The 10,384-nt window shown below is 46.6% G+C and overlaps 1 protein-coding gene across 1 annotated transcript; it reads right to left on the bottom strand.

The window, feature by feature from the left end:
* Nucleotides 1-2,907: 2,907 nt before the first annotated feature.
* ID3 (inhibitor of DNA binding 3, dominant negative helix-loop-helix protein) lies at nucleotides 2,908-5,874 on the bottom strand. Its single transcript, XM_015410243.1, has 3 exons — nucleotides 5,364-5,874; nucleotides 4,324-4,392; nucleotides 2,908-3,698 (listed from the first exon to the last, which is right to left on the bottom strand). Exons 1-2 carry the CDS (start codon nucleotides 5,685-5,687, stop codon nucleotides 4,336-4,338), a joined length of 381 nt encoding a protein of 126 aa, XP_015265729.1. The 5' UTR covers nucleotides 5,688-5,874; the 3' UTR covers nucleotides 2,908-3,698; nucleotides 4,324-4,335.
* Between the last annotated feature and the right edge of the window lie 4,510 nt (nucleotides 5,875-10,384).

Below are 10,384 nucleotides of genomic sequence, written 5' to 3'. Positions count from 1 at the left end.
GCCACCTGAACTAGGCTGGTAAGAGGATACCAGATGGGATGCTTGGGGCAGCAAAATGCCTTGAAGTGCCAAAGATCCATTGCTGCATGCCCAGACCTCTGGCTCCCCATGCAGCTGCTTAGGTTGCTGGTAAGGTTGGGCTGGACCCTTTGCTCCATTTCCATTCAGCAAGGGCTCTTATAGCACCTACACATTTCTACCTCTTGGCTTTACATTAAAAGCCTTCTGCCCCAGAGAAATGTTGTTCCTGAACTGTTAGCCATTTGTGTTGTGTAGACAAATTTCCATCAGCAGAAAACTGATGAAGTAGAAGGTTTTGCACAATTTTCTCCACAGCTTCCATCTCCCAGTGTTATTTGTCAAGCTTGGCCCTAGAAGATTATTAGAATTTGCAAATATTCCTTTGAATATGTGAAGTTGCCTTAACCTTGGCCTACCATGGTCAGTGATGTCCACTTTGGCTGTCAGCAGCTAGAGTTGCCAGGTCTGGGTTGGAGAATACCTGGAGACAGGGCTTTTTTGGTAGAAAAAGCCCAGCAGGAACTCATTAGCATAATAGGCCACACCCAACAGCCGAAACTCATTAGCACATTAGGCCACACCCTGACACCACAGCTTATTAGCATATTAGGCCACAGCCCCGTGTTGCCAGAAGTGTGGTCATCCAGCCACACCCACCTTTTGCTTCTTATTCTGTTTACCTTGTTTGTTGTCAAAACCCAGGGCCTTTTTTTTGTAGCAGGGACTCCTTTGCATGTTAGGCCACACACGCCTACTGTAGCCAATCCTAATGAGTTTCTGCTGTTGGGTGTGGCCTATTATGCTAATGAGTTCCTGCTGGGTGTGGCCAACTCAGGAGCCAGCCGGAACTCCGTTCCTGCCCAAAAATAGCACTGCCTGGACACTTTGGGGGTGGATCCAGGAGAGGGTAGGGTTTGGGTTAGGGAGGGGCCTCAGCATGGTACAATGCCATCGAGGCCACCCTTCAGAGCAGCCATTTTCTCCAGGGGAGTTGAACTCTTGTCAGCTGGAGATCAGTTGTAAATGCGAGAAATCTCCAGGCCCCACCTGGAGGCTGACGACCCTATCAGCAGCTCTCCAGGATCTCAGGCTGAAGTCTTTTCTTTCACCTACTGTCCTGACCCTTTTAAGAGGAGATGCCATGGACTGAACTTGGGGCCTTGCACATGCCAAGGAGATGCTCTTCCATAAAGCCATAGCCCCCTTTCCTTCCACTGTGTACTGAAAGGCTCGATAGGGGTTCATAGCAAAGAGTTATATACTATCCCCAAAATAAATGAACCCCTCCCCTCCATCAGCACTGTATGGATACTTTGTATGGGGCGAATTGTGAAAACCCCAAAAGCTTTGTATATAAACAGTTGTTTGCAGAAGAGGAAAGAGTGCCCAATGATCATAAAGTACAGCTATACTGGAGGGGGTGGGAATCAGCTGACGTATCACCAGGACACCTCTTCCAGGTTTGCAACACACATACATTCCCATGGCTAACAATGTAACTTGTATTTGGAACCTACAGCCTCTTGTCACCATATCCTGTACAAGGTACCAATTATTGTCTTAACAAAACAACCTTGGGTTCACCAGCACATAGATGGCTGGTTGTGCTTTCAGTTCTATTGGGCTCCAAAATTGAAAAATAGGTTCACAACCATTTCTGATATATTTGAACAGTTAAGGGAGAGGATTACAAGGCTTTGATCTGAGTTCAACACTGAAACAAGTATTAATGGTCAATAAAGAAGTCATCCCTTCAAGAATGGACAGAGTGCAAGAAAACAAATTTCACAAGTAATTAACCTTCTAACACCTCAACTTCCTGTTCTAATCTGTTCATTTTGCTTTTATAGTCCTATTACACATTTTCTTTACAAAAACACTTGAATTTTTGACACTGCCATTGTGAGAGCTGGTTTAGGAAACTGCAGTTTATGCCCTCAGAAAGAACAAAGTTTGACTCCAGTGCCACCTTTAAGACCAACAAAGTTTAATTCTGGGTACAAGCTTATAAAGGTAAAGGTAAAGGTTCCCTTGCTCGAAAGCCAGTCGAATCCGACTCTAGGGTTGCGGTACTCATCTCCGTTTCAAAGCCGAAGAGCCAGCGCTGTCCGGAGACATTTCCGTGGTCATGTGGCCGGCATGACTAAACACCAAGGTGCACCGAACGCTGTTACATTCCCCCTGAAGTGGTGCCTATTTATCTACTTGCAATTTCTTGCTTTCGAACTGCTAGTTTGGCAGGAGCTGGAACTAGAGACGGGTCATGCGGCAACTCGGGTCTCGAACTGCTGAACTACCGACCTTCCACATCCTGCAGTTCAGCGTCTTTAACCACTTGAGCCACCGCAGCTTATACCCATCATTAAAAACTTTGTTGGTCTTAAAGGTGCCACTTGACTCAAAGTGTGTTCTGTTTCTTCAGACCAACGAGGCTACCCACCCGAATCTGCCCTCAGATAGGTTCTGCTGCTTACCCTCATAGAACAGCTTGTGGGAATAGATTGGGGGACAGTCTAGAACACCGACTAGGAGGATGAGCTATGCTCTACCAGGTCACCCCACCCCACCTATCCAAACCTCTGCCAGACTTGCTAGATGGTCTGAGGCAAGCTACTTCCCATTCAGCCTCACAGATGAAACAGGATAACAATACTCATTCACCCTACAGGGCTGGCTTAAGAAAAATAGTGTGTGTGAACACATAGGTTAAAGAAATGCTAAACACCATCAAGAAGAATACTTATCCCATACCTATAGAACCAAATTTAAACTCCCAGTTGTCTTTTGTTTTGAGAATGCATGCATCATGGTGGGGTGGGGGAGGGAATTGTGGGCTGCACACATTGAACCCCCTACCACAACATCAAAAAACAAGTTGAAGACGTATTATGTAAGAAACTTTTATAAAAAGTTTTTTTACAAAGCAAGTACAATTTATGGCTGCAGAAATTCACCTTCCTGCAAAAAAAAGGTACACAATATATCTCTATTATAGAGTTCAACGTTTTTTTTTTTAAAAAACATGAGGCCAAAGCCCCAAGACAGTTCATCCATAACTCTTGAAGGTCCTCTTCCACCCCCACCCCAAATCAGATGTTAGAAAACTATAATCCAAAATATACACACAAGCTGCATTCTGTGCAAGGGTTCTTGTTTGCCTTCGCAAGCTGCAGATCTGTCCATGTTCTCAAGAACTGTCCCACTGTTGAAAGGATGCAATCACACGTTCACTTATAAGCCTCCCCAGGACTGGGAAGACGTGCCAGGCAGATCAGATGGCTCAGAGGTTTTTCAAAAAATTGCCTTTGAACCGCACTTTTCCCTCTTCATTAGGTGTAAGGCAGCAGTCCCATGGTTAGTATGAAGAGGGACATTTTTTAAAAAAGTTGTTTTTATCCTCCTCACCCTGTATGGGATGTTGTTTTCAGGCAGCTGGAAGTTTTTTGTTTTGCGGGGTGGGGGTGGGGGGAGATCAGAAAAATAAAACCCGTTCCTGTTAGACCCAGACAAGACATCTGAAATTGCCTTGTGCAATCATGTTTCAAGAGTCAAATTATCTGGAAGGCAGTTTTCTCCGTTACTGGATTGCAAGGGTTAAACTTCTGATTTTTCTCCAGTCAAGCCTTCTTCTTTCTCACATTGGAGAGAACCAAGTGTCAGGATCCCACACCTGCAGTCTGAATAGGGAGGGGGAGGGAGAGAAAGACATGTCATTTTCAGGAGGCAGATCAGAGGCAGGTCTGCAGACATCCTGGCGCCAGAGAGGAAACGTCTATTTACCTCCAGCTGATAAGAAATCAGGAGCCAACACTCAGGCTAGGGCGTTGTTAATTGGCACCAAAAAAAAACCCCAGGGAGGGGCAAAGAGAGCGAAATGGACCCTTCTGTTTCTATAACTCTCTGCAGATGGGATTCCAGATTCCGAGGGAGGGATGCCTTCCTGGGAGGGGGGTGGGGGTGGGGAGAAGAGTGCCTCTTGATTCACTAATTTCAACAGGGCTTGTTTAAGCAGCTGCAAAGACTTAAAAGCTGTAAAAAGGATGACATTGTAAAATAATGATTCCATTTACCAGCAAAGGGCAAGAAGTATCCAGGCAGCAGCCACTGACATACTGGCAATAGGAACAAGGGCACAGATGGCAGCCTTGTGATATGGGCAAGGCAGTCCAATGGGGTTCCTCTGGAGTAACCATGGCAAACCTGTGTTTCTAGATGGCCAGTTTGTAAGAGGATTTGAATAAACCTAGGGTGTAAGATGGGAAGGATGATGGGGGGGGGGGGCCCCTGGGTTTAAGAACCTACCTGTTGAGGCTGTTAGTGGCACAGATTTCGCTCATCTTTTGAGCAGAGTTCTGAGGCCAGCTCGGCTGCCTGCAAAGAGGAAAAGGTGAAGAATGAAGACAACCCTGATTTCAAGGTAATATAAGCAGTAGCGCTGAAAGTCCTACAAGCAACGCGATTTTTGAGAAGATAGGCTTGTAAACAGACTAAGGTTCAAATCCTACGGACATTGCGCCCCAACTAAAGGGGCTCACATAATTATGAGTAAACATTCTCAGGACTACCCTGCGCGAATACGGAAGGCGATTTCCCCCAAATGTCCACACTCCTATTGAGACCTCTGCCAGGGAAGCAAATACGCACTAAACATACACACAGCCCAATCTTTTGTTGCGTGTCTGCTGGGAAGGAAGTCCCACAGATTCCAGTACGTCTTCCTCCTTATTTGGAATGTTTCGGAGTTCATCCTTGGACAACGCGTTTAAGGTTGCGACTGTAATCTTTTCTGTCTAAGTCTTTAAAGTGGCTTCAGAATGATGTTGGCGATCCATTAACGCCGTGACATTTCCCAGCGCAATGATATAGAAGACAACGATCCTAAACCTATTTGGAAGTCAACCAATCTCACGACAGCGCTTGGTAGTTTAGAGTCGACCCGTTAAGGATCTCAATTACATACCTCCCCCCGCCCCCATGTTTCTGGATCGTCTAGGGCTTAATACAATTCTCGGGGGCCTACTCAGAGCCGGACAGAACAACCGCAGTAACCACACACACTTTAAATTAAAAAAAGGCTCCAGACTCGGTGGCGCGCGCGATTAACAGGGCAATCCTAGACCGAATCCGATCACTCTAAACCCACTGGTTTCACCGTAAGCCGGGAGATCAGAACTGGACTGGGGCGGGAAGCACTCTCCGCCTCTCTGTAAGAGACTACGCCGTTCTCACTGGCGGCCGTCATGTGCTTTAGGATCCGTGGCTGGCTTGCCGGCACCACGCCTGACGCGCCCTCTCTCCAGTTCCCCTCCCCATCTCCTCGTCTTTGCCCAGCGCATCCTTACTTTTAAGGAGAGCAGAGAAGTCTCAGGAGACGGATCCTGCCCCTTCTTCGCCTGTTCCTCCAAGACGATCTGGAGATCGAAGATATAGTCTATGACATGCTGGAGAATCTCCACCTGGCTGACTTTGGTGCCCTGCGGGATGCCCGGCACGAGCTCGCGCAGCTTCGAGTAGCAGTCGTTCATGTCGTACAGGAGGCTCATGGGCTCTTCCAGAGCCGGGCTCTTGTCGTTGCTTCCCCGGGCGATGGCGAGGCTTTGCTCGGAGAGACAACAGACGGCTTCGTAGCAGCTCCTGACGGATCGCACCGGGCTGATGGCTTTCATGGTTGCCCTGCGTGGCTTCTAACAGACGCGGAGAAGTGAGGCTGCGGGCGAGCGCTTTTTCTCGAGGCGAAGCGAACAGGCTGTCAGCCTCGGCGGGGTTTTATAGTCCAAGGGCCGGCCAGCCCGCGCGGCGCCTCCGCCCCCCTGGATGCAAATGAGCCTCCGCGCTCCCCTCCCTTCCCTCTCTCTGATGACAGCCGAAAATGTTGGCTGGAACGCTGAACAAGCGGGTTAAAACGGCGAGACGCGTTTTCATTGGCTGCCACCACACCAAACAGCAGAGGACATCAAAGGAATGAGGAAGCTCTGGTTACAAAGAGGGCGGGGCTTAGAGGCTCCCCAGTTCCATTCAGTTAGGACGTGTTCAGCTCTGTACCTGCCTGTGGAAATAGACGAATATTTGTGGATCTTTCTCTTCTCTTGCCGTCATTATCTTGATAGGAGCGTGAGAACGCATTAATTGTATGTAGACAGGTTTTCAGCGGGAAGCTGCCTTTTTTGATGGCCTTTTTGCAGTCCATAAACCATAAATCCCCACAACGGCTGAGAAATTTCCCGAGGTTTTTTAGACCCACCCCCCTTCGAAGGGTTAAGAGGGAGGGAATCTTGTAAGAATTTAGTGCCGCCTTGTTCCTCAATTTGCTACTCATATGACGCTGTTGTGGGGAGAAATTGTTGGTGGGGGAGGGGGGGGGGGGGGGGGGGGAGAGAAGGATTACGGGAAAGCTGAGGTTTTGATGAAGCAAACAGACTTGAGCCAGTAAAAACGGATAATAGAAATGGGAAGTGTGTGTGTGCGTGTATGACAAAGACATGGTTTATTTTATAAACAACGAGAAGAGGCTTTTTTGGGCGACCAGACTGTTGTTTCACTGGGGAGCACACAATCTTGTGGCCTCACCCAGGTCAGTCCTGATCCCCAGTGCGGATGCGTGCAATAAGTGAATTTAGGAAGATGCATTAGCGGTGTGAATGCACGTTTGTCCATGCAGGAGAATGAGTGCAACCCGAACTAAAAGGTTCGAATCCGTTTTACCGGAGGGGGGGGGGGGATTCCCGCTATGATATTCCTCTGCATTTGAAAAAAGCCAACTCCCAACAAGCCGAAACCTAGCTCAGCAGGGAGAATGGGTCTACCTCCTCTTTTTGTTGACTGTACTAGTTTCTCTGTTTGCAGCTAGTTCTTCCTACCAGGGAGGAGCATTCTAAAATGTAAGCCTGTTAACTGGAGTCAGAAGCAGTTCATCCTGTCACCTCACGTATGAACCAGACCCAAGTCTTGCAAATGCACCCAGGTCATGTAGGTAAGGTAGTATTCTAACACAAAGGCTCTGGCCATTCTGCTGGAGAAAGGCACCACCTTTACCCAGTAGGCTCTGCAAATACAGTCAGGATGACCCTTAATCAGCTAGTCCTGAGGGTTGTCAGTGGGCCCTCTTCCTCTCCTTTTTGATTTGAGGATTATATTTGGAATCCAACCTGAGGTTTAACATGAAAGTCTGCCCTCTATGACCTTTCAGACATTAATTCTGGATTAGTCTGATTTATTATTTGATACTGACATTTCTATCCTACCTTCCTTTCATCACGGAAGTCAAGGAGTATTTTGGAGGTCTCCCGTCCAGGTAGTGTCAGACCTAGACCTGCTTCAGGGTACTTCTGTAAACTGCTATGTGCCTTATTTAGATATGTATACCCTGCTTTTCTCCAAGATGGGGATCCAAATTGGTTTACAACTTGATCACCCCATCCCTCTGTTTTGTCCTCAACACAGCAGTCCTGTGAGGTACATCAGGCTGAGTGTCTGGCCCAGAGTGACCCAGTGAGTTTCCATGGCTGAGTGGGGATTCACACTTGGGTCTCCCAGATCTTAGTCTGACACTAACCACTGCATTACACTGGAATCAGACTATTTAGAGAGTAGCCAGAGGCTCCAATTCATTGAATATACACGTGAGCTTCAGCTGTTAAATGGTCCATGGATGGAAAGAGGATTTCACAATAGTTTGATCTGAACCTCATAATAGACTCAACGCCCTCCCCCATACACCCGTTTGTAGTCCACATATACTCTTTTGGTGTATGCACATGAAGATCTGTGCATCTTATTCTGGTGATGGTGTCCCTTATATATGGGCAGATCTGGAGTTTTTAAAAAAGCTGTAGCATTGGCCTAATGCAAGTACCCCGACAATCCGATCATAAACACATTACATGAAAGTAATGTCTCCCAAGTAATGGACACAGTCCCACCATATATATTGTTTCATTCTCAGATCAGTGGGACTGCCTACTAAGTAGGTGTGCATCAAATTGCAGCAGAATGAATGCTTAATCCTGTCTGGATTATACTCCTTGTGTTTAGAGTTGGGTTGTTAAAATTTAAACAAATTGTATCAGGAGTAGACCTGTGCTTTTCAATGTTGACCTGCCCTATTCATGGGTACAGATGGGGAAGGGATGGTTTAGAGGCAGGGGGTATTGAATCTCCCATAACACTAAATCCAGGTGCACCCAATGAAGCTGCTGGGCAATAGACTGTAGATGGGCAAAGCAGAGTACTCCTTTGTTTTTTAAAAATAATTAAATCGTGGGATTTGCTGCCAGAGGACATAATGATGGGGATTAGGCAGATTCACTACTAGCCATGGTGCCTTAAGGAAAGCACAACATTGCAATCAAACACTTTCCTGGAATTAAGCCCTATTTACTAGACCTGTTTAGGATGGCACAGTCAATGACTGACATGGGTTTTACATGGCCTCCATATAATTTTTCTGCTGCTAGTTTAGTGATTGGTTTTTAAAGCATTACTTCGTCTCTCTAGTGGCTGCATATGACGTTAGAAAATGTGTTATTTTAGAGGAAAGAAGCAAAAGACACCTGGAAAAAATTATGGTTTGCCACAAGCACAGTGTACACTAGAGTTATCTGAACCTAGTTTTTCTTCCGCACCACCACTGATTCTTTTAAAAAGAAAGCATTTCCCCCACTTTGGCATACTCTGGCCCTGGTCACATGGCAAAGTTACCGCGGGAGAGGCACGGATGGTGGGCGGATTATCCGGGCGCGATCACACCCCAACATCTGGGAAGTGGAACGCACCCCTGGTTTACCGCTGACAATGCGCCTTAAAAAACTAGTACCTCCAAGGTACTAGTAAACATTTGCCACAGGCTGCCTCCAGACGCCCGTCCGGTCCCTCGTTTACCCGCCGGCACCAAGGGAAGGACCCGTGGTGTGCCGCTGGCGCATCTGATTGTGTAATTGCGCATCAAACTGCGCCGGGGCAATTAGCCACGCCTCCCCCCCGCGATATACGGCCTGTGTGACCGGGGCCTCTGTTGCTCTGATTTCAGGTTAGGCTTGGGGGAGGGAAATCACGTCCCATTGTGTATACAACCCATCACAGTAAATTTCTATGGATTTTTTTTACTTTGCTTACATTTCCGAATTTACAATTGTAATAATATTTGCTTTGTGTGTGTTTTGGTTGGAATGGGGGAAATCTATTTCAGTTATCCTGGGTACACATTTCTGAAATATTCTTTAAAAGAACATTTTGCATGCAGGTTTGCTGTTCAAAGTTCAATTGTGCTGGGTAACTCAACTGTTGTTTCGTATCTCACCTTTGACTTGGCCAATTGTCACTCCTGAGCAAAGAGAAAAACTAAGCCTAGATTAATGTTGTCCTTGGTTTCCAGGGAAGACAAGCTTTCATTTCTAAAAGCCCTTGGTAGCTGCAAGTTTGGACAGAAGTCACTTATGAAACTCCAGTCTTGAGAAAGAAGGCCTGTCTTAATTCTGTAGGGCTGGTCTGAGTGAAGGCAGCTGAAAGACTCACCACAAAGCTTGTTAGGTAAATGCTAAAGTTGCAGTCTTCTGCACCTTTACTTGGAAGTAAGCCCCAGTGAGAGCTGTGTGTGGATTTGAGTAAAGATAGGATCAAGCAGTCCAAACCATGCTTACTTGGGAGTAAGTGCCATTGAATTCAATAGCCATCAGGTTGCATCCGATGGAAGTGTAAAAACCCCACACTTAAGCCAACATGAAACCAGGTTGTCTTTTAAGGTGCTACCTGATTTCACTTCCAAGTAAACTGGGATCGGATCTGGCTGCATGTTAGTATTCATTACATGGACTCTTTTCTCCTTTTTCTTTCCAGGCACCCAAAACCATTTTATTGGACTTTTGAAGTGGTCTCTGTTGGTTTAATGGTCTGTGTTCAGTTTTTTGCTTTTTAAATTGTACTCTGGTGATCTGTAAACCACTTTAAGCCAGTATTGGCTGAGAAGCGCCGAAGATACTTAAATTATGCAGGGGAGCAGCCTTCCATTCTTTTCTTTTAAAACCTTGACTCTGTTCCTTTCCTTGTAATCTTTAATCCCCACCACGGTTTTATTGGCGGTGGAGTCGTGCTAACTCCGTAGCGCTCCCTTCCTCCCACCCCCAGACACCTACACCACCCCGCCACCGTATCCACAGACCTTCTCTCTCCTAATAGGCCGTGTGTACATGCATCTCGCTTGGCTGTTTAGCAAAAGGCAGCGCTAGCGCATCCCAGAACTTTCTGTTCCCACTCCTGCTCCCTCCCCCTTCCAGTCCTGCTTGCATTTTTTTTTTAAATGAAAGGATGTCATTAGGGCTTTTGTTTGAACTGTTTTTGTTTAAGAACTTTTCTCACAATCCTATTTTTT

The sequence above is a fragment of the Gekko japonicus genome, unplaced genomic scaffold, assembly GCF_001447785.1.
Source record: "Gekko japonicus isolate JY-2015 unplaced genomic scaffold, Gekko_japonicus_V1.1 scaffold1200, whole genome shotgun sequence".
In the NCBI taxonomy this organism is placed as follows: Eukaryota; Metazoa; Chordata; class Lepidosauria; order Squamata; family Gekkonidae; genus Gekko; species Gekko japonicus.
The sequence above is the reverse complement of the archived record's forward strand: the minus strand, read 5'-3'. Positions and strand labels throughout refer to the sequence as shown.

Coding starts and splice junctions, on each gene's coding strand:
- ID3 (XM_015410243.1), bottom strand. CDS start 5,687: ATGAAAGCCATCAGCCCGGTGCGATCCGTCAGGAGCTGCTACGAAGCC. Junction 4,393..5,363: donor CTTCTCTGCTCTCCTTAAAA/GTAAGGATGCGC, acceptor TCCTCTTTGCAG/GCAGCCGAGCTGGCCTCAGA.